Source organism: Salmo trutta, chromosome 30 (assembly GCF_901001165.1).
Source record: "Salmo trutta chromosome 30, fSalTru1.1, whole genome shotgun sequence".
In the NCBI taxonomy this organism is placed as follows: Eukaryota; Metazoa; Chordata; class Actinopteri; order Salmoniformes; family Salmonidae; genus Salmo; species Salmo trutta.
Genome location: NC_042986.1, coordinates 19538410 through 19561747, shown reverse-complemented (window position 1 = coordinate 19561747; position 23338 = coordinate 19538410). Strand labels below are relative to the sequence as shown.

Below are 23338 nucleotides of genomic sequence, written 5' to 3'. Positions count from 1 at the left end.
TTCTATGACGGGAGTAGTACACAGCGTTGTACGAGATCTTCAGTTTCTTAGCAATTTCTCGCATGGAATAGCCTTAATTTCTCAGAACAAGAATAGACTGACGAGTTTCAGAAGAAAGGACTTTCAGAAGAAAGATACTCAACTAGTCTAAAGGAGGACAGTTTTATTGCGTCTTTAATTCGGACAACAGTTTTCAGCTGTGCTAACATAATTGCAAAAGGGTTTTCTAATGATCAATTAGCTATTTAAAATGATAAACTTGGATTAGCTAACACAACGTGCCATTGGAACACAGGAGTGATGGATGCTGATAATGGGCCTCTGTACACCTATGTAGATATTCCATTTTAAAAAATCTGCCGTTTCCAGCTACAATAGTCATTTACAACATTAACAATGTCTACACTGTATTTCTGATCAATTTGATGTTATTTTAATGGACAAAAAAAATATTTTTCTTTCAAAAACAAGACATTTCTAAGTGACCCCAAACTTTTGAACGGTAGTGTATATATTATAGTACTACTGCATTGTTGGGAAAGGGTAAGACAGAAATGCATTTCAATGTAATAGTGCACAATACAATAAAATCTTGAAACAAACTTGCATGTGGACAATGTTTGTTCTCCCCGGGTTCATTGTCAGTCGTGATAGGCAGTGAACGTCTCCACAGGGCAGTTAGCAATTCTGACGCCTTCCATGTGGAGTAAGCAAATGGGCCAGCCAGGGCATAGCTTTTCTACACTGGCAGCAGGCTTCAGAACTAGGGCCCGGCCACATGGCGTCCATTAGGCACACAAACATCGGTCCCCTCTCGCTCATTGCCAAGGCGGCATGTACCCGTCTGGAAAAGGATGGCTTCGCTGGCACGCTCTCACAGGGTAAGACTCACTCCGGGCCCATCAGGGGAGATTGATGCACTTCTCAGTGGTGAAAGCTGACATTCATTTTAATTAGGCCAAGCATTGTGTCTCCAGCATCGTGGTCTCTGCTGTTCTCTTCCAGCCGCTTCCCTCCGCGTGGAGATAAAACCCCAGGGAGAAATTACCTCCAGTATCAGCCGAATAAGCTAAATACATCCTTTCAAAATCCTGATGACATTACTATGTGTATGATGTTTGATTAACATTTAATTAACATTTATGTGACATTTGAGAGGCGGAACAAAACAACCTGTTTTTTTTTTCACGCTAGGGCCCACACTAACCTGAAGACTCTTGAGTCTTGACATGCATCTCATCCAGAAAGCCAGGCAGCCAGACAACCGGGGTTAGGGCAAGAGGGGGGGTTATTGTAAGAGGCAATTTTTTAATGAGCATGTGAATGGAGAGATTTAAAGAGGTTTTCATTCAGCAAACATCATTAAAGCCTGCAGGGACACGCGTCTTCTTAAGAGAAGTCACAGAAAACACACACAACGATCCATACAAAGTGTACCTGCACTGCAATCCAATTAAAATCCAAACAAGAGTCTCTAAGGCACAGAGGAGCAGCCATACCAAACACCTTTAACAACCACTGGCACCCATGTCAGTGGTTCCTGATCTGATGTTGTTGTTAACATTCTATCCCTTTGCAATCATATTAGAAATATAGATACAAATACATGAATAGATACAGAAAGAAATATACAAACTAAACTAATGAAAATATTAGATCTGAGCTTTAATTACTAAGCCACAGTCAAGAGGAAACCATCCACATACTGTATATTCAGCCGGCTACAATCTACCATTACCAAAACAAGCAGAAGATTACTACTTTCACTCTCATTTCCTGGACTTTGAGTTGATGTAGATGTCACTTTCCTTAGGAGGCCTCCTGCTGTGTGTGTGCGCGTGTGGTGCTCGCATAGTTAACCGCATAGTTAACATTGAGTGAGCTGGGTGGTGGCTGTCTGAAATGAGCTGCAGACACATAACCACCCTGTGTCACTGTGCGCCCTCTTGTGTGTGTGTGTGTGTGTGTGTGTGTGTTTGTGTGTGTGTGCAGCCGGGTGCTCTCATGTTTAAATCACTTTTGGAGGAATCAGAAAGGTCACACGTTAATGGTTACACTTCCTCAGACACTCTAATCAAGCGTGCCAGTCACCCAGCCAGGGTCAAAGAGCACCTGAAATCAGACGTGACTAGTGGCACATTCATTACCAGAAGCTAGCTTTCAGCTTCTCTCAGCCTCCTCAACACAAAGCAGTTTCTCAACAGCCTGCGTGTCACAACTGTCAGGCCCCCTTTTATTCCCTGACACCCAGTTTACTGCAGTGTAACAGCCTTGGCGATTAATTACTGATTTGGGTGTGTGCCTCAGCGAGCGAAACAACGACAAGGATGAGAGACGAGGAGGGGAGGATGAAACGGGTCCTCATGACAGACGCCACCACCGCTATTCTGCCACAGCCTCTCAGTCTGTGACCTGGCGCAGTCACTCGTTCCTCGTGTCAACGTCCTGGATAACTGCAGCTGTCACGATTTTCCAACAAATTGCTTCGAGGCAAAAGGACAGGAACACATGGCCAGCACGCCTGCCTTCTCCCAGACCAACCTCCATTAGAAATGAGCTAGTGCCTGTCAGAGGGAGGCAGACAACAATAAGCGCCATCGTCTTACATTAGGCTTTATATGACTGTGTTGCATGGCTCAATTGACAAACTGTGCCGCAGCTAACTGCGTTTGATAAAGGCGGTGATTGAAGGGAGCGGAGCGAGGGTGGGGAATTACAGCAAGGCTAAATTGGTGTTGACAGAATGAAATTAGGAGCCGTCGACGCGGCCGTGTGTCAGTCCCCCGTTCTAGTCATATAGCTATACTGTAGATGGAAACCTACAGTGCAGTAGTCCAAGGATGACATATATGATTAGCCCACATACATATGTGATGTACTGTGCTGGGTATTTTCATGCACTTTTCATGGCTGGTTGGAAGTGAAATAGTTTGATTCTATTGGTGAAAATGTAGGGTTCACTTCAAATGCATGATTTTTTATTTAATTTTGGCCTTTTACCACTACTTACGAAAATATTTCCACTTAAGTTTTTAATCTCATTGTCAAGGTTGATGTGTATTTACATTGCCTTCAGAAAGTATTCACACCGCTCGACTTATCCACATATGCTGTTGTGTTACATCCTGAATTTAAAATTTATTAAATTGCGATTTGTCACTGGCCTACACACAATTCCCAATAATGAAAAGCGGAATTGTGTTTTTATACATTTTTACTGGTTAATTCAAAATAAAAAGCTGAAATGTCTGAAGTATGAAAGTATTCAACCATGAGGCCAATGGTGACTTTAAAACAGTTACAGAGTATAATGGCTGTGATAGGAGAACACTGATGACGGATCAACAACATTTTAGTTATTCCACAATACTAACCTAAATGACAGTGAAAAAAAAGAAGACTATACAGAATAAAAATATCCAAAACATGCATCCTGTTTGCAATAAGGCACTAAAGTAAAACTGCAAACAATGTGGCAAAGTAATGAACTTTATGTCCTGAATACAAAGTGTTATGTTATGTTGTGTTATGTTTGGGGCAAATCCAACAAAGCACATCACTGAGTACAGTACCATTCTTCATATTTCAAGCATGGTAGTGGCTGCATCATGTTATGGGTATGCGTGTCATTGGCAAGGACTAGGGAAACAGAATAGAGCTAAGCACAGGAAAAATCCTAGAGGAAACCTGATTCAGTCTGCTTTCCAACAGACACTGGGAAACAAATTCACCTTTCAGCAGGACAATAACCTAAAACACAAGGCCAAATCTACACTGGAGTTGCTTACCAAGACAACATTGAATGTTCCTGAAAAGCCTAGTTACAGTTTTTTTTTTACTTAAAATCGGCTTTTAAAAAAAACAAATGGCAAGACTTGAAATGGTGGTCTAGCAATAATCAACAACAAATTTGACAGAGCTTGAAGAATTTGAAGAAGAAAAAAGTGCAAATATTGCACAATCCAGGTGTGCAAAGCTCTTCGAGTCTCACCCAGAACGACTTTGAGCTTTAATCACTAACAAAGGTGATTCTAATATGTATTGACTCAGGGGTGTGAATACTTATGTAAATTAGATATTTCTGTATTTCATTTTCAATACATTTATAAAAACATGTTTTCACTTTATCATTATGGGGTATTGGGTGTAGATGGGTGTGATTTTGTATTTATTTAACCCATTTAAATTCAGGCTGTAACAACAAAATGTGGAATAAGTCAAGAGGTCTGAATACTTACTGAAGGCGCTGTATGTGGCTATTTGAAACGTGCACAATGTGTATGACATGGGTAACATACAAAGTACGTATTATGTTGAGTGTGTAATATAACGTTTATAATATCTATACAGCAGTCATAGACAATCTCCCCTCGGTGACATTAAAGGTCATGATGTCCAAGAAAGGGAGCATATTAAAATACAGCATCTAAATTTTTGCAAAGAGATTATACATCTACAGTGCCTTTGGAAAGTATTCAGACCGCTTGACTTTTTTCACATTTTGTTACGTTACAGCCTTATTCTAACATTGATTAAATAAATTAAAAAATACACAGCAATCGACACACAATACCCCATAATGGCAAAGCGAAAACATGTTTTTAAAATGTTTGCAAAAAATAACTGAAATACCTTATTTACATAAATATTCAGACCCTTTGCTATGAGATTCGAAATTGAGCTCAGGTGGCATCCCGTTTCCACTGATTATCCTTGAGGTGTTTCTTCAACTTGATTGGGACCCAGCTGTGGTAAATTCAATTGATTGGACATGATTTGGAAAGGCACACACCTGTCTATATAAGGTCCCACAGTTGATGTCAGAGCAAAAACCAAGCCATGAGGTTGAAGGAATTGACCGTAGTGCTCCGAGACAGCATTGTGTCAAGGCACAGATCTGGGGAAGGGTACCAAAAAATGTCTGCAGCATTGAAGGTCCCCAAGAACACAGTGGCCTCCATCATTCTTCAATGGAAGAAGTTTGGTACCACCAAGACACTTCCTAGAGCTAGCCGCCTGGCCAAACTGAGCAATCGGGGGAGAAGGGCCTTGGTCAGGGAGGTGACCAAGAACCCGATGGTCACTGACAGAGCTCTAGATTTCCTCTGTGGAGATGGGAGAATCTTCCAGAAGGACAATCATCTCTGCAGCACTCTACCAATCAGGTCTTGATGGTAGAGTGGCCAGACGGAAGCTACTCCTCAGTAAAAGGCACATCACAGCCTGCTTGGAGTTTGCCAAAAGGCATCTAAAGATTCTCTGGTCTGATGAAACCAAGATTGAACTCTTTGGCCTGAATGCCAAGCGTCACATCTGGAGGAAACCTGGCACCATCCCTACGGTGAAGCATGGTGGTGGCAGCGTCATGCTGTGGGGATGTTTTTCAGCGACAGGGACTGGGAGACTAGTCAGGATTGAGGGAAAGATGAACGGAGCAAAGTACAGAGAGATCCTTGATGAAAACCTGCTCCAGAGTGCTCAGGACCTCAGACTGGGGCGAAGGTTCACCTTCCAACAGGACAACAACTCTAAGCACACAGCCAAGACAACGCAGGAGAGACTTCGGGACAAGTCTCTGAATGTCCTTGAGTGGCCCAGCCAGAGCCCGGACTTGAACCTGATCTAACATTTATGGTAGAACCTGAAAATACAACAAAAATATGTCAAGCTTGTAGTGTCATACCTAAGAAGAATCAATGCTGATATTTCAGATCTTTTATAAATTCGCCAAAATATCTAAAAACCTGTTTTTCTTTGTCATTATGGGGTATTGTGTGTAGATTGATGAGGGGAAAAAACAACTGAATCAATTTTAGAATAAGGCTGTAATGTAACAAAATATGAAAAAGGTCAAGGGGTCTGAAAACTTTCTGAAGGCACTGTACACTTAAGAATTGCCCCACTTTAATATTGCACATTAGGGTAACATAATATTGTGTATAATTTATGGGAGTGATGTTTGAACGTTTAAACAAATTTTGGATCGTTAGTTTAGAATTATTATACTTTTTTTACCAAAAAAAACTGCATTTATCACAAAACTACCATTAACAGGTCCCGATCATCATCATGAACAAATGCCTAACGCAACAATTCTGTATGTAGGAGGAGATATGCATCTTTAAAATTATTTGCCACGGATATAAAGCTTAGTTTCAACACATTTTCCTGGTCCTAGAGTCATGAAATGTTCAGAGTACATTGAGGGGAGTTTTTACTTTCAATAAATGTCAAAAAATACAAAAATTAATTGGCAGAAATGTTGTTACGAGGCTTTCATCAGACAGCGAAGTAATTACAATAATACTATGGTACCAGAGACCAAGAATTACCACTGCACTATCACTATAATATAACACATTGTGGCAGACGGTAATTACAGAGTATACCAAGGCGGGTAATTACACGTTTTCTGCACACGTTTTCCTTGCTCTCCAACATTCTGTGTCTCAGACCTTCCTCCTGTGCGTTTAAAGGAAAAATCCACCCAAAAACAATCTTTTTGTAATTATTTTTAATGAGTCCACTGTTGATACAGTCCCAAAATGTTTTGCATGTCAACAGTCAAGATTTCAAGATATTGGACTTTCAAGAAGCAAAGTGTCACTTGCCACATCATCATGACATTTTGGGACTGTCTCAACAGTGGACTAATGAAAAAAATGGGACTGTATCAACAGTAGACTGCATCAACAGTGGAGTAATACATTTTTATTTATTTTTTCCTTTTCATTACTCATTACTATATATATATATATTCGTTTTTGAGTAGAGTTTTCCTTTTAAGTAAAGTAGAGGTGGGGGGACCCTCCCTCTGTGTCTATCTGAAGCCTATGAAGGCCCCTATGAAGGCTACGAAGACATAGTAAGCTGACTGAAGCTTGCTGAGTAATGCAGGCCCTTGAGGAGCAGAGAGTGGGCAGTCGATCCGTTTGACTGCAGGCAAAGTTGCTTGTTTGAAGTTCGTCAACCTCAGTGCCCGGAGGAGCCTAGCACAACCAGCTCCCATGCCTCTCATCTCTCGCTCTTTCCCTCCCTTCCTCTGTCTCACTCGTTCCCTCCACTGACGGAAACATAAAAAATGTGGGCTTAAACACTCTCAGGGAGAAAGGGAAGAAAATAGAGACCTGGGGGGGTGGGGGCCGCCAGCCAGCAGAGGAAACTCTGCAATTAAAAATCAAATGAGGAGAACAACAATGACACAGCAAGGTTTTCCTTTTGGGGGGCTGGGGGGAGGCTGAGGGGCCAAATAAGTTCTTGCGAAATGAAGGACGTCATCCGCACCCTCAGGACGAGTCAAGACTTTGTCTCACTTTTCAATCTGCAGCTGGTGAGTGATGCAGTGTTGGAGGTGATCAGAGCGTGTGAACTGTGGCAGTGTGGTCGGAGAGTCACTGTTGAGCGATTGGTACCCGATTGCGTTGTGTTACCATCTGAGTGAAAGCATTTTAAAAGTTGTTTACTCCAACACCACCACTACCTTGCTCTGCAAATCCATCAGAACAGATCAAAGAAAGAATTTGACTACATTTCAGTCGAGTCCAGCAGCAGCAAAAGCAGACCAGATACTAAAATGGCCACAAAGTGGAAATGCATATGTATTAGGCCTAATTTGCCCTATAAAACTCCACCTAGTGACCTGGCAGAGCTTTATGAGAAAGCCAAAGTATGATGGAAGGTAGACAGAATAAACATTCATGGACACAAGAGTACATTTTAGGGGAGAACGTCAAGGCACCCAATGCATCACTGTTTCATGGGTGAGGCCCAAATGCCAAACACTATTCTAGTTTTGTCTATGACACTTTGTCTAAGAGCTTGCCATTAAAGACAGTGATAAAAATATGGTAAAAATTGGAAAGAAACTTATGCAAAACATTAAGAACACCTACTGTTCCCATGACATAGACTGACCAGGTGAATCCAGGTGAAAGCTATGATCACTTATTGATGTCACTTGTTGAATCCACTTCAAATCAGTGTAGATGAAGGGGAGGACACCGGTTAAAGAAGGATTTTTATGCCTTGAGACAATTGAGAAATACTGTAGATAGTGTATGCCATTTAGAGGGTGAATAGTTAAGTGCCTTTGAACTGAGTATGATAGTAGGTGCAAGGAGCACCGGTTTGTGTCAAGAACTGCAACACTGCTGGGTTTTTCATGCTCAACAGTTTCCAGTGTGTCAAGAATTGTCCACCACCCAAAGGACATCCAGCCAACTTGACACAACTGTGGGAAGGATTGGAGTCAACCCTTTCGACACCTTGTAGAGTCCATGCATGCCCCAACTCAATATTAGGAAGGTGTTCCTAATGTTTGGTATACTCAGTGTATAATCACAAAAGTAAGCAAAACACATACACGGTCATAACAGGAACCAACTTATGAATACAGGATAATTAGGGTTTTGGCAATTTGGTCAAAGAGTACAAACATAAACAATGCACAAGAAATACTTGAATATGGTAGAACAGTGAATTAACTTGATGGATGAAAGTGGGGCTCGAAACCACGCTGCCAAAAGGCTGAAATGTCCTTAATGACAGAAACTGTGGTACTATGAACGCATAAACTGTATAAGTTACGAACGACACCATCAAATGTGAGAACTCATCTACATGACAGCTGAACAAAGCTAGAAGGCAGCTTGCCACTTGCAGCACAGAGACAGAGTATCAAAAGATGTGTTATCTGAGGAGTTTGACATCGATACACAGGGTCGTTGTTGCTCTCACTCCTCCGCTCCTCCGTTCCCCATCGATGGAGAGATAACAGACCCCATCAATATTCCAGACCTCCCTGAACCTTGGAGCGGGTCAAAGCCCCCCCCCCCCCACGCGTGCCTTCCCCCATCCTCAGGTGGCGATACCTACCAGCTCCCCTCATCACTCACCCTCAGGCGGATCATGACAGAGCTCTAAATATACCTACGCACCGCTGACTGCAATTAAGCTCCCTGCCTCCCTCTCGCAAAATAGATCTCACCTCATGGAATATTCATGAGGTGTGGTGCTGTTGGGTGAGGGGGTTTGACATGTCACCAACACTTCTTGTCTATCTTCTCCGCTGAGTGACATATGTGACTTTGGGCAGTGTGCAAGAGATAGGGGATAGGATCGATACAGGCTAGCGTATACAGGCCACCTGTTTCTACAGTAACTGTCTGTTTTCTTGCTTGTTGTGTCTCTCTCTCGCCATCTTTGCATCTCTCTCTCTCACCATCTTGGCATCTCTCTCGCCATCTTTGCACCTCCCTCGCTCTCTCTCCCGCCATCTTTGCATCTCGCACTCTTTGCATCTCTCTCTCGCACTCTTTGCATCTCTATCTCTCTCGCACTCTTTGCATCTCTATCTCTCTCGCACTCTTTGCATCTCTCTCTCGCACTCTTTGCATCTCTCTCTCTCGCACTCTTTGCATCTCTCTCTCTCGCACTCTTTGCATCTCTCTCTCTCGCACTCTTTGCATCTCTCTCTCTCTCGTACTCTTTGCATCTCTCTCTCTCTCTCGCACTCTTTGCATCTCTCTCTCTCTCTCGCACTCTTTGCATCTCTCTCTCTCGCACACTTTGCATCTCTCTCTCTCGCACTCTTTGCATCTCTCTCTCTCTCGCACTCTTTGCATCTCTCTCTCTCGCACTCTTTGCATCTCTCTCGCTCCCTCTCGCACTCTTTGCATCTCTCTCTCTCTCGCACTCTTTGCATCTCTCTCTCTCGCACTCTTTGCATCTCTCTCTCTCTCGCACTCTTTGCATCTCTCTCTCTCTCGCACTCTTTGCATCTCTCTCTCTCTCGCACTCTTTGCATCTCTCTCTCTCTCGCACTCTTTGCATCTCTCTCTCTCTCGCACTCTTTGCATCTCTCTCTCTCGCACTCTTTGCATCTCTCTCGCACTCTTTGCATCTCTCTCGCTCCCGCTCGCACTCTTTGCATCTCTCTCTCTCGCACTCTTTGCATCTCTCTCTCTCGCACTCTTTGCATCTCTCTCTCTCGCACTCTTTGAATCTCCCTCTCGCACTCTTTGAATCTCCCTCTCGCACTCTTTGCATCTCTCTCTCTCGCACTCTTTGAATCTCCCTCTCGCACTCTTTGCATCTCCCTCTCGCACTCTTTGCATCTCTCTCTCGCACTCTTTGCATCTCTCTCTCGCACTCTTTGCATCTCTCTCTCTCGCACTCTTTGCATCTCCCTCTCGCACTCTTTGCATCTCTCTCTCTCTCGCACTCTTTGCATCTCTCTCTCTCTCGCACTCTTTGCATCTCTCTCTCTCGCACTCTTTGAATCTCCCTCTTGCACTCTTTGCATCTCTCTCTCTCGCACTCTTTGCATCTCTCTCTCTCGCACTCTTTGCATCTCTCTCTCTCGCACTCTTTGCATCTCTCTCTCTCGCACTCTTTGCATCTCTCTCTCTCGCACTCTTTGCATCTCTCTCTCTCGCACTCTTTGCATCTCTCTCTCACTCTGCATCTCTCTCCCTCACTCTTTGCATCTCTCTCTCTCACTCTTTGCATCTCTCTCTCACTCTCTGCATCTCTCTCTCACTCTTTGCATCTCTCTCTCACTCTCTCGCACTTTTTGCATCTCTCTCTCTCTCTCGCACTCTTTGCATCTCTCTCTCTCTCGCACTCTTTGCATCTCTCTCTGTGTGTACCAAATGTTTGTTTTTTTAAATCAGTTTTTGAACCATTAAGCATTATCCAAGCAGGCAAGTCAACGGAGAACCTGTTTACATCAACAGTAAAAGTCTGACTAGCTCTCGAGTGGTGAGATTGTGAGGACGGGTGCCAGTAAGTGGCTGCGTCCTAAATTACCCTCTATTCCCTATATAGTGCACTACTTATGACCAGAGCCCTATGTGCCCTGGTCAAAACTATTGCATCATATGTAGGGAATATGATGCCATTTGGGATGCAGACAGTGAGTGAGTGAGTGCAGGCCTACAGTTTACTGTGTACATGGAGTGGAATGCTTGTTATTATTTCGGTTTTAATTGGTGGCTCATTAGCCCGGGAGACAGCACATTCACAGACACTAAGAGCATCCACCCCTAGCACACTGCATCAAGGCTAAAGCCCACCAACGCACATAATTGGCCAAATATTTGGTGTTGCCATACCGTCTGCGTCTAGCTAACTAAACCACCCGCATTGTAAATGACTTCCCTAGGGACATTTTGATTCTTGGATTGTTGATTTTTCTCTCTTTCTGTGTTGATGATGTCTCTCCAACAGACTCTTTCTCTTCCAGTTAGCCTTTTTGTAGATAACGGGTGCCTACCCTCGTCCTGGTTCCTCCCTGTTTCAATAGGGAGGGGATAATCCTTCCCATGCTCTCAGGCCCTGCGTGTGTACGTGTGTGTGTACACGTGTATGAGCTAGGCAGCAAGGATGAGAGGCTACCTTGGCTCTGTTCTCCTCAGCAGCTTGCCTTGAAACCTATCCTCTCTTCCCCCTCCTTTTCTCTGCCAGTGTTGTGTTTGTTCTTTTACTAAGGTTGTCTGGCCAAGGATACCTCTTTAATTTCCTCTGGGAGGAGACAAGGGGAGATGGATCCATGCTCCAAGGACAGGAGAGGATGGCTGGCAGGACAGGGGGAAGTGGGGGGCAGCCAACAGGGAAAGATGTTCAGTCCAAGGTGCTTGGATCTGTTGTTCCTCTGACTGGGGTATTTCTTAAACGGAGCAGACAAAGGAACCGGAACACATACACACCACCTTCTTACCTTTCCGTCACCGACGAGCGGCGAGGAGAAGACATACTCAAGCTGGAGGGCGATCCCCACAGCCTGGTGACTGGGCAGCTTGAGCTCCAGACTGCTACGTAGAGCCAGGCTCTGACTAGGACTGGAGCTGCTGGAGAAAGAGAGGGAGACATTAAAAGAAAGAGGGAGAGAGAAAGAAGAGAGGGGACAAGGGTTGCGAGTGGACAAGTGATCCATGTGGCAGTCACCATACAGTACATGACAGCTTGTCTTGCTAACGGAAATTGTTTTTAAAATAAAATAATAATAAAAAATAATAATAATCGCTCTACACCAGGTATTCAACCTGGGGTCCTCTAGGGGTTCCACAGAGGTACTGCAGGGGGTTGGCAAAAATATACAAACTAAAAACATGGAATTTGTATTTTATTAGAAAGTTTTTATGAATATCGCTAGCAACAAGATTTAGAACACTCATTCAAGGGTTATTCTTTATTTTTACTATTTTCTACAAGAATCAATCAAGACAAGATGGACAAAGAGTGAATCACAATAGACACTGATAGATTTTCTTAGAACAGCTTCTTGTGTGTCTATTATACGTTGTTCAGCTTTATCTGTGTTCTGTGGATGTTAGATGACTAAGACAGGTGTCACATTAAACACAAAGTGAAAGGCACTTCTCTGTCTGTAAGGTTAGGCTATGTGCAGGAGGCAGGAGCATTGGAACGATCAAATCATTTCAACTTGGCGCTTGGGCTGGGCGATATGGCCCAAAAATCACATCTGGATTTTTTCAAACTTATTGCCGATTCATGACATACAGTACCAGTCAAAAGTTTGGACACTCCTACTCATTCCAGGGTTTAGAGAAGATGGTCTTTTACCAAATAGGGCTAAGTCCATATAATGGCAAGAACAACTCAATAAAGCAAAGAGAAATGACAGTCCATCATTACTTTAAGACATGAAGGTCAGTCAATACGGAAAATGTCAAGAACTGAACGTTTCTTCAAGTGCAGTCGCAAAAACCATCAAGTGCTATGATGAAACTGGCTCTCATGAGGACCGCCACAGGAATGGAAAACCCAGAGTTACCTCTGCTGCAGAGGATAAGTTCATTATTGTTACCAGCCTCAGAAATTGCAACCCAAATAAATTCTTCAGAGTTCAATCAACTGTTCAGGGGACCAGATCTTCATGGTCAAATTGCTTCAAAGAAAGAAGAGACTTGCTTGGGCCAAGAAACATAAGCAATGGACATTAGACCGGTGGAAATGTGTCCTTTGGTCTGATGAGTCCAAATTGGAGATTTTTGGTTCCAACCGCTGTGTCTTTGTGAGACGTGGTGTGGGTGAACGGATGATCTCCGCATGTGTATTTCTCACCGTAAAGTATGGAGGAGGTATTATGGTGTGGGGGTGCTTTGCTGGTGACACTGTCTGTGATTTATTTAGAATTCAAGGCACGCTTAACCAGCATGGCTACCACAGCCTTTTGCAGCGATACGCCATCATATCTGATTTGGGCTTAGTGGGACTATCATATGTTTTTGAACAGGACAATGACCCAACACACCTCCAGGCTGTGTAAGGGCTATTTGAACAAGAAGGAGAGTGATGGAGTGCTGCATCAGATGGCCTGGCCTCCACAATCCCCTGACCTCAACCAAATTGAGATGGTTTAGGATGAGTTGGACCGCAGACAGAAGGAAAAGCAGGCAAAAAGTGCTCAGCATATGTGGGAACTCCTTCAAGACCGTTGGAAAAACATTCCAGGTGAAGCTGGTTGAGAGAATGCCAAGAGTGTGCAAAGCTGTCATCAAGGCACAGGGGTGGCTATTTGAAGAATCTGAAATATAAAATATATTTTGATTTGTTGAACACTTTTTTGGTTACTTCATATTTATTTCATAGTGTTGATGTCTTCACTATTATTCTACAATGTAGAAAATATAATAACAAAGAAAAACCCTTGAATGAGTAGGTGTTAAAACTTTTGACTGGTAGTGTACATATAGTAGAAAGAAAGGATAATATATTATTTCTAATTATGTCAACCTTATTTCTCAACTCCTAATACTGAGCTAATTACGCTCACTGGAGTATCTGACATAGGCTTTGAATAAGCAAAAGCAAGTACCAGTCGTGGCAAGTGCCGCTGGCAGGCTTTCTTGACTTGGACATACATTTTTGCCAACACATAGCTAACCTTTGTTTAACCAGCTAGACAGCTGCTATTAACCAAAATATTTTTGGAGTTACCATTCTAGCTAATAGGCTATGCTAGAGTTTACACTTCCTCTTCCAATTATAATGTGGGGATGTCAAAATAATGAAAAGGGCTCTACCAAAACTATTCATTTTAAAATTGTTCTTTCCATTATCATTCACCTGATGATACTACCAAGATGTGAAAATAAATTTTTTGCTAACATATGATGGGGGTCCCTGCATCGCCAGTTTGCCTAGGCGGGAATCCCTAGAAACAAAAGGTTGAAGACCCCTATTTTACACACTAAATACAAAATCAGTCTTACTCCGGTCCAGCACCTCAAACTACAGAAAGGTATCCAAATTGCCCAAGAATCCACTACACAACAGTATTGTAACTATTCTGACAGTAGTGGCACAGAAATAGCTGCAACAGTCACTTGTCAATTGAAAAGTTTCTATTTTATGTAGTTTGTTAAAATCATTAAGGCTTCTAGAATCATCGTAAAAAAGAAAGTTCAACTGAGCGTTGTGCCTACTTCCTTGCAATTGTTCTAGCAACTGTATTAAAAGGTACAGTGAAGTGGCGTCATTTCTTCTGAGAAAAGGAAAATTGCTGCCGATGACAATGATGTTGAGCGGTGCCCACTCCACGCGCCATGTGTTACTGGCCCCATGTGGACCATGCATTCATATTATTTAGATTTTCATCATTCACAGTTTGCATACAGCCCTGACTGCCAGCATATTGACAAAGTGAGGAAATGTTGTGAAGGTCAGCCGAGTTGCGCTACTCTCCGCAGGCAGAAACCCCCAGGAGACTGGAACAGGCGTTGCTTTGAACTGGGCCCACGAGCAGCCCTGTGTGTGTGTGTGTGTGTGTGTGTGTGAGCGTTGGCTTCTTTCTCGGCGAAACGACGACAAAAAAAAAAATATCCAGAATAATTACGGCCTACGCTCTGCTATTCATAACAGCGCTTTCAAATTCTGTGTGACCAGCAGGGGGGGGGGGGGGGGAACAAGAGACTTCTACCTACCTCTTTAAAAAAGGAACTAAAACACAAACGGCGGTAGCGTCGGATAATGTATTGTGTCATTATGATTATTATGGTTTATTATGTACAGGGTGCAGCCCAAATGGCACCCTATTCCCTATAGAGTCCACTACTTATCAACAGAGCCCTATGCGCCTTGGTCAAAAGTAGTGCACTATATAGGGAATATGGTGCCATTTGGGATGCAGACAAGGAGGTGATAGAAACAGGGAGGCCACTTTATCTGATGGGGGGGCATACTTGACACGCCGACATAGTTGCTATAAATGTGGTGGCATCAGACAAACAGCTTTATTATAGGCGATACGAAATTAATTGATGTTTAGTTTCCTTTTGTTGGGTAAATTGTGTGACACCACTCACAAATACCTACTTTGATTATCACATGATCATCAAATTAGAATGGAATTTGTTTTGTTCGATGTGCGTTCACTAATTCTAAACTAATAACTGAACCAACTCATGAAAGCTGATTTGAATATTGTGTCCTGACATTTCTAATATGTTGGTATGTGGCCTTATACAAGCACACAGTCATACAAAGTAGTATGTGAGCATCTAAACCTTGATTGGTAATTTGTCTATTACTGTCTATCGATACAGTATATAGATCATTGGTCTAGAGATGAATCGTTGAATACGGTGTGTTGGTGCTAGACTGGAACAAAGCCCTGCACATCCGGTAGCTCTCTAGGACCAGGGTTGGTGATCAGTGATCTAAACAGTGTGTGTGTGTGTTGGTATTTTCCTCTCTCATCTAATGTCAATCCAGAGTGTGACTCCATCAGCAGCACAACACTGTGGGTTCAGCACCACAAGGAGGCCACTATCCCTATGTCAATGGCAGCAGGGTCATACTGATTAGTGCACACTGTAGCAAAACATTTTCCAACGAAAGACAAAAAAACTGCGTTTCTTATTGGACAATTTCAATTAGTAGTCCCTCCCCGTTTCAGTCCGTTTTCTTCCTCATAATGCCAAGTGAATAGGACACAGGAATCACCAATCGGCTTACAAACACATGAACAGAAAGTGTCAGAAACAACCATTATTGTAGGGTTTGACGTGCTGAAGCTGTTCGTCGGAAGCTGATTGTGTGTTTTAGTGCTGATCAGAGTGGAAAAGGGTACGGAACCTATTGCTGACCTTGCATGATCAAACCCAGTTGACGGGGTTAATGTACCAAACCCTGCACTCAAGGATGTAGCCTACCGCTACCAGCCCAGTGAGGCTCCACTCCACTCACCAGTCTCTGGTCAGTGTGCCCTTTCGTCCCCTGCTACAATCGGTGGCCTCGGTTGTCTCCAGCACCACCACCTGGGGGCGCTCCAAGAAGCCCCAGCCGTTGTGGACCCCCACGTGGAGCCTCCGCTCCTGGATGACCACCACCGCTGAGCTCTCCGGACCCGAGTGTTTCTGCAGGAGAGAAGAACAGATCCAATCAGGATGTATTGAGCCAAGGTAGCTCCTCATCCTTGCTGCTTAGCCACACGTGAGCAGACACGCACCCACACACTTAGAGTGAGAAGATCTCTAATTGCATGTTGTATAGATAATGAATAAGATCTAGCATAGATGGGGATTTAAATGACACATACATCTGTCAGGTTGTACAGTTGAGGCCATTAAACTATAAAATGTGGATACAACTAGGCTATAAAACAGTGCTCACAGACAGTACAAATGTATTTTTAGGTTTACAGAACCCTCTCTACAGCATTCCTCCTGGCACCACCCCAGGACACTGTCACCGTCCCCGTGTGATGAAACATGACGAGACGTCACCCTCACAGCCCGACATCTCAGCCCGTCTCACAAAGTCTCACACTCTGAGGTCTCACTGATTCTCCACTGATTGCTCTGCTCTGCTAGTACTTTGACTCTCCTCACTGTCTGCTCATTTCATCTGCTGCTCAGCCTCTTAGTGAAGAAGGGGAAAGATGAGAGCCCCATACATGTTTAAAGTAGTGGACCCTTTGCATATAATAGGAGGAGAAAGCTGTGACAATGGAAACGACAAACAAAAAATAAGATGATTACACTGTGCACAAAGGCATACAATAGAATACATTTTTTAATTGATTTCTTGCGGCCCTGTTACAGCGTATACATTATCATAATAATAGCAATGATTCATACTAATGTTGTGATTACGCAAATTGTAACTAATTAATAAGCTAATAATTATTTCAAATCAAACATCTGGGGAACCATTGGTTCTTTTTTTGCATTTTGTTTTTCGCTCGCTCTAATAACGTGACAATCAATCACAGATTACAAGCTACCGTATGAAATGAAAAATGTAAATGAAGAAGTCAATGTGTTTAACAAACAAGTCAACGGGCGGATTGGTTGTCAGCTGTTTTGGGAGTTTGCGCTGCAGCGTGGCACTTGCAGCTGCTAAGTAACGCGGAGTGAGCAGTGAGCGAGATGATTGACTGTAAACTCTCTAACCCTGGGTTCTGGGCCTAACTGCTGTTCCTGTGTTACTGCCTGCCTCCCCAGCTTCTTCCTCCCTCTATCTTTCTCATTGCCTCTCTCTCTCTCTCTGCCTAAACTGTCTCCATATCCACCCACACCTTCCCAATCCAATTAGCATATCAATTGAGCATCGGTATTATATGCAGCTGCAGAGCGTGCAGCCCACGTATCCTCATCGTTCTCTCCATCTTCCTCTCTCCACCTCTCCTACTCTATCCCTCTCTCTCTCTCGCTCTCTTCGCGGCAACAGTGAACATCTCTCGAGTCCATCTCTCTCAAGCGGCCGGGGAAGATACAGTAGTCGGGGCTTGTTTATCCTCAATGGGGAAATTGTGTTTAACATCTGAAACCTTCCCATTTAGATCCGTCAATGCCTTTCGAGGGTCTGCGATAAGATAGACCCGAGGCACAAACACTGGAAAGTTGTGAGATACACTACATGACCAAAAGTATGTGGAAACCTGCTCGTCGAACATCTCATTCCAAAATCATGGGCATTAATATGGAGTTGGTCCCCACGTTGCTGCTATAACAGCCTCTACTCTTCGTATAAGTCTTTCCACTAGATGTTGGAACACTGCTGTGGGGACTTGCTTCCATTCAGCCACAAGAGCATTAGTGAGGTCTGGCTGAAAGCACAAAAATGACTAGAATGTCATTGTATGCTGTAGCATTAAGATTTCACTTCACTGGAACTAAAGGGCCTAGCCCGAACCATGAAAAAGAACCCCAGACCATTATTCCTCCTCCGCAAAACTTTACAGTTGGCACTATGCATTGGGGCAGGTAGCGTTGGCATCCGCCAAACCCAGATTAGTCCGCCGGACTGCCAGATGGTGAAGCGTGATTCATCACTCCAGAGAACGCGTTTCCACTGCAACCGAGGACAGACAATTTTCACTCACTACGCGCTTCAGCACTCGGCACTCCCATTCTGTGAGCTTGTGGGGCCTACCACTTCGTGGCTGAGCCGCTGTTGCTCCTAGACATTTCCACTTCACAATAACAGCACTTACAGTTGACTGGGGAAGCTCTAGCACGGCAGAAATTTGATGAACTGACTCGTTGGAAAGGTGGCATCCTATGACGGTGCCATGTTGAATGTCACTGAGCTCTTCAGTAAGGCCATTCTACTGTCAATGTTAGTCTATGGATATTGAAGGGGTGTCCACATACTTTTGGCTATGTAGTGTATGTGGACACCCCTTCAATCTCCATAGACAAGCATTGGTAGTAGAATGGCCTTACTGAAGAGCTCCGTGACCGTGTAGGCCACACAAGCACACAGAACGGGACTGCCGATTGTTGAAGGCCGTTATTCTCATAGCTGAAAATAAAATATTTTTGGTTATGAAAATATATACTTTTGGCTATGTAGTGTCTTTCCATAACCAAAAATATTGCATTTTCAGCTGTTTGAAGCTGGTGTACAATCCTGAAAGTAAAAGACGCAAATACGAAGCTTAGTAACAGGAAGCATAGAACAGATCTACCGCTTCTTAGACTTACTTTCAATGAGAATAACGGCCTTCAGCAATCGGCGGTCCCGTTCTGTGAGCTTGTGTGGCCTACACGGTCACCGCGCTCTTCAGTAAGGCCATTCTACTGCCAATGCTTGTCTATGGAGATTGCATGGCTGTGCGCTCGATTCTATACATCTGTCAGCAACAGGTGTGGCTGAAATAGCCGAATCTACTAATTTGAAGGGGTGTCCACATACTTTGTAAATATACTGTATAATGAGGCTGATGTGGCAGGTGGCCTAGATGTTAAGAGTGTTGGGCCAGTAACCAAAAGGTCACTTGTTCGAATCCCCAAGTCGGCAAGGTGGAAAATCTGCAAGGCAATTAACCCCCAAAAACAACTGCTCCCCTGGCGTGGACGTCGATTAAGGCAGCCGACCCTATACCTCACTGATTCAGAGGGGTTGGGTTAAATGCGGAAGACACATTTTGGTTGAATGCATTCAGTTGTGCAACTGACTAGGTATCCCCTTTCCCTGAATATACACTGGCTTACTGTGCCTAGCTCGGCCCTATGGGACAGCCACAGTACGAGGCACAGAGGCAGTCGTTTTCTGGGCCATTGCCTGTTTGAAATAGAACGCCCATAAAATGTTACATACAATTCTTCTACACCCAAATCTCATTTGTTTTTAGGCATTAAAAAAGCTTACAAAAAAAAGCATATGAGCCTATTTTGTTAAACGGAGTGGCTGCAGTTCCGGATTCTCTGGAAAACCGATTTGCCGTGGCTAACGATACTGAGATTTCTGCGCATGTGCAGGATTTGTATTTTTTGATATAGCTGGTGCCCACCTCCACTGCCTACGTAGCTGATGCTCTGTGCTCCGCTGCTGCTTCCCCCTCCTTGAAAGGCGATGAACGCCTTTGTCTGGTGCAGCCTACAAACTTCATGTTGTACACAAAGTCCATGTTCTAACTAACTACGGCATTCCATGCCTCAGTAGGCTATTAAGCATAAGTGCGATTTCATGTTCTTATTCTCAGGAGAGGAGTTAGGCTACATGCAGCTATTTACATGTTGTACACAAAACATGATTAATTTTTTTCCCCCCGAATGCAAAACTCAAGTTGTGAATTACATGCAGTCATCTAGGCAGCATATCAAACACGAGCAAGACACAGACACGCAGTCTAATTAGCGATTGAAAATGTATTTTTTCTTTGCAAACATTGGCTATGCAGAAGGCAGACAGGCAGTCAAAGTAGTAGTGTTATTCATCAGCGTCTCTGGCTAGTGGCTACGATACTGCAGCAACTACAAAAATGTGCCAACATCATCACACAAAACGCATATTGTTTTTGCTCCAGTGCAATGTGTAGGGACTGCATCCTGCTTGTGCAACTGCAATATCCGTTACGACAGATAGAGAAGGGTTTAGCCTTCATAATGGCCTTGAATGTTTAGCTGTGCAGAAAAATGAGGCAGACATAGGCTGGGTTCGAAAGCATCAAAACTGTGATGTATCATGGGTAAATTGTGGCTGACTGATTGATCTACAGATAATCGTTATTTTTGATGCAATGTGATTTGTAGATCAGTCAGCCTCGACTCGCCTTTAAAGTCGGCTGCAATGTCGAACGCGTCCACAGGCTACATCATCATGGTTCAGAAGAGGGTAAGTAAAGAGAGAAACGTGAAGAGAGGTGGAGTGTGAACAGCAGCGACGTAGAAAAAAAATGTGCCTAAAACAACCCGTGGAGAAAGAGGATTCCAGAGGGGCGGGGTGAGGGTGAAAACTCTGCATTCACAGCCACGGCCTTTGTTAAAACAACAGGCTCCATCCTCTAAATATCCATAACCTTTTTCAGTCAAATACAATTACCAACAGTCCTCATCACAAACATAGCATACAGTTTGAGTATGACAACCATGACAAGAAAATAATGCCGAGATACAAACAAAACAGCCGTCATTCTAATTACAATTCTATCTATGCTGGAGGCAACTCAACACTGTGATGATTAAAAAAAAAACATTGCCTCTAAGTTCCTTCTGACAACAGAGTGGCAGCGAGCAGTATAAGTGTGACAAGAACCCCGCAAATGATTGCTTTCAGCTACATTTAGATTACAATTATGATTATGCCTTTTCTGGAATCTATCTGTTCGCTCACTCTTTCAACATCTCCAGTGTGTGGAGATGACAGGAGATGGCACTGTTTTATCTAGGACAGGACTGTAATGAAGTGATTGAGGGAGAGAGAGTGCTGTCTGAAGCTTCTAACAGGCAACATCTGTTAAAACCCATCCCCTCTCTGTCGCCCCTTCCACACGCACCCTTCTCTCATATCTGTCTATCCCCCTCTCTCACTCCATCTGACATGCTTTCTTTCTCCTATATCCCTTTCTCCCTCCAACTCGGTCTATCCTCTGGCTGCTGCCATTACAGATTTGTTTGCCAATCCTAAAATGTCAATATTTTAAAGCTAAGAAGCATACAGTGAACAATTAAACGGTCCCTAAGTTAAATTATACTCCATTTCCTCTGTCACAGAAGAGGGGAGTCGTCCGAGTGATGAGCTGTTAGCGTGGGGCACAGGCGATCTTGAGCTCAGGACACCCTGCAGCTCCTCTCGCTCTCTCCCCACTAGACAGCTTTTATGTCTCATCTGTAAAAAAAATGGATCATCATGATGATGTAACCCGTGACACTTTACTTCATGAGAGTCCAATATCTTGAAAATATTACTGCTGACATGTGACTATCAACAGTGGACTAATGAAAAAAGTTAATTTCCCCTTTAACTGGCCAGCCACGGGAGATGTCCATGGGTCTCTATCGCTCGCTCTCTGAGAGTCACCACCTTTGTTAACAGTGGTGGTAGAAATGGTGACCCGGTCTCATCATGCTACCGTGCGTGCATACAGCGTGGTAGACTTGTCATAGACACCTGAGCACAGTGGACCAAGACGCTGTCACAGCGCAAATGTCTTAGTTATTTAAACTACCAGAATTACAGTTTGTTTTAAAAAAAGAGAGTCTCATCTGCGCATACTAGGAGGCAATTTATTGCCATGCTTTGTTAACAGTGTAAACAAAGTAGTCGGTTGCTAGAGAGTAGGGTTGTTGTTTTTTTTAGCTTCCAATTAATGCAGTAGCCCAGTGTGGGAGTTGTTCAGAGAAACCAGAACATTCTGTTCAGTCAGGAGTTCAGACGAGGAGAAAATTAACTCTTCTACATTCCAGCTTTTTCAATGGCTGTGTACGTCTGTTATGTCGTGTCAAGAGTAAGAAAATGATGCCTTAATAGACATGGCCTTCGGGGCCACGAGAATAAATGCTTTTTCTCTGCAAAATACATAGGTTCTTAATGCTCCTGAGAAATCAGCGAGAGAAATAAACCCCCTCCTACAAGTCAAAGATAAATATATTAGAATAAGATATCTTATCTCTTCACAGGAAAAAAAAAGGAAAGAAAGTGCAAGCTATACATTAATGCTGAGTGCTGTAGTGGTGCACATAAAGGTAACACCTCAGACCCACCTTGGGATGAGGCTTGAGGCATATTAGCACTTTGCTTTCTTTCTCAGGGTTTCAATGTTTACATTTTGATTACAATTAAAAACAAATCCAGGATTTGAACATACATCTCAAATATTACTAGCCTGTTTCAACACGGCATTTAAAAGGAGACCAAGGCGTTATCTCTGTTACTTATCGCCAGTGCAGAATCTTGTTGATTCAATTTGTACAATGTACTGGCTTGGCAAAAATTGAAATATTCGGTAAGCAAAATGTACTTTTACAGAAAGAACTGTCAGTTGAATAACATGGAAATGACTAGAAAGTAAGGTCATTTAAACAAGGGAGAGAGTAGGCGGTGTGTAGAGTCTTGTGCTGTTCATTTTGAAGAAATTAAATGGGATCTTTAAGGAGAATAAATTGGTTTTTGAAGGTTATTTGTGTTCTGATGCTGCAGATGAAGTAAGTGTGCAAGTTATTTGATTGGTTGAGTCGGGGGTTTTAGTCAGTCAGACAGAATGAGACTATAAAGTAGGTCCGGGCGTACATAGGATTTAATAACATGACATAATACCAGTCGTAACCATTCATACACGCTTATGTTACCCCTAAATCATGTCTTTATGTTTTGGCACAGAGATTAACTTGATGTCAAGTGCAAAATTCAGCACATACAAAGATAAACTGTGATTAATATCAAAGTTCAGCAAGCTGCAATGTAGTGTTATTACATTTACGTCATTTAGCAGACGCTCTTATCCAGAGCGACTTACAAATTGGTGCATTCACCTTATGATATCCAGTGGAACAACCACTTTACAATAGTACATCTATATCTTTTTTTGGGGGGGGGGGTTAGAAGGATTACTTTATCCTATCCCAGGTATTCCTTAAAGAGGTGG

General features: G+C 43.2%; 1 protein-coding gene across 3 annotated transcripts in view; it reads right to left on the bottom strand.

Moving 5' to 3' along the window:
- nphp4 (nephronophthisis 4) overlaps positions 1-23338 on the bottom strand; it is a 215703-nt gene that overhangs the window by 126555 nt on the left and 65810 nt on the right. For 2 of the 3 annotated variants that reach the window (XM_029723198.1, XM_029723200.1), the window contains 2 exons: positions 16213-16382; positions 11720-11849 (listed from right to left, as the gene is read on the bottom strand). In XM_029723198.1, the coding sequence (XP_029579058.1) occupies positions 11720-11849; positions 16213-16382 (300 nt within the window). The remainder of the gene's footprint in view (positions 1-11719; positions 11850-16212; positions 16383-23338) is intronic. The other variant, XM_029723199.1, reaches the window with a different exon arrangement.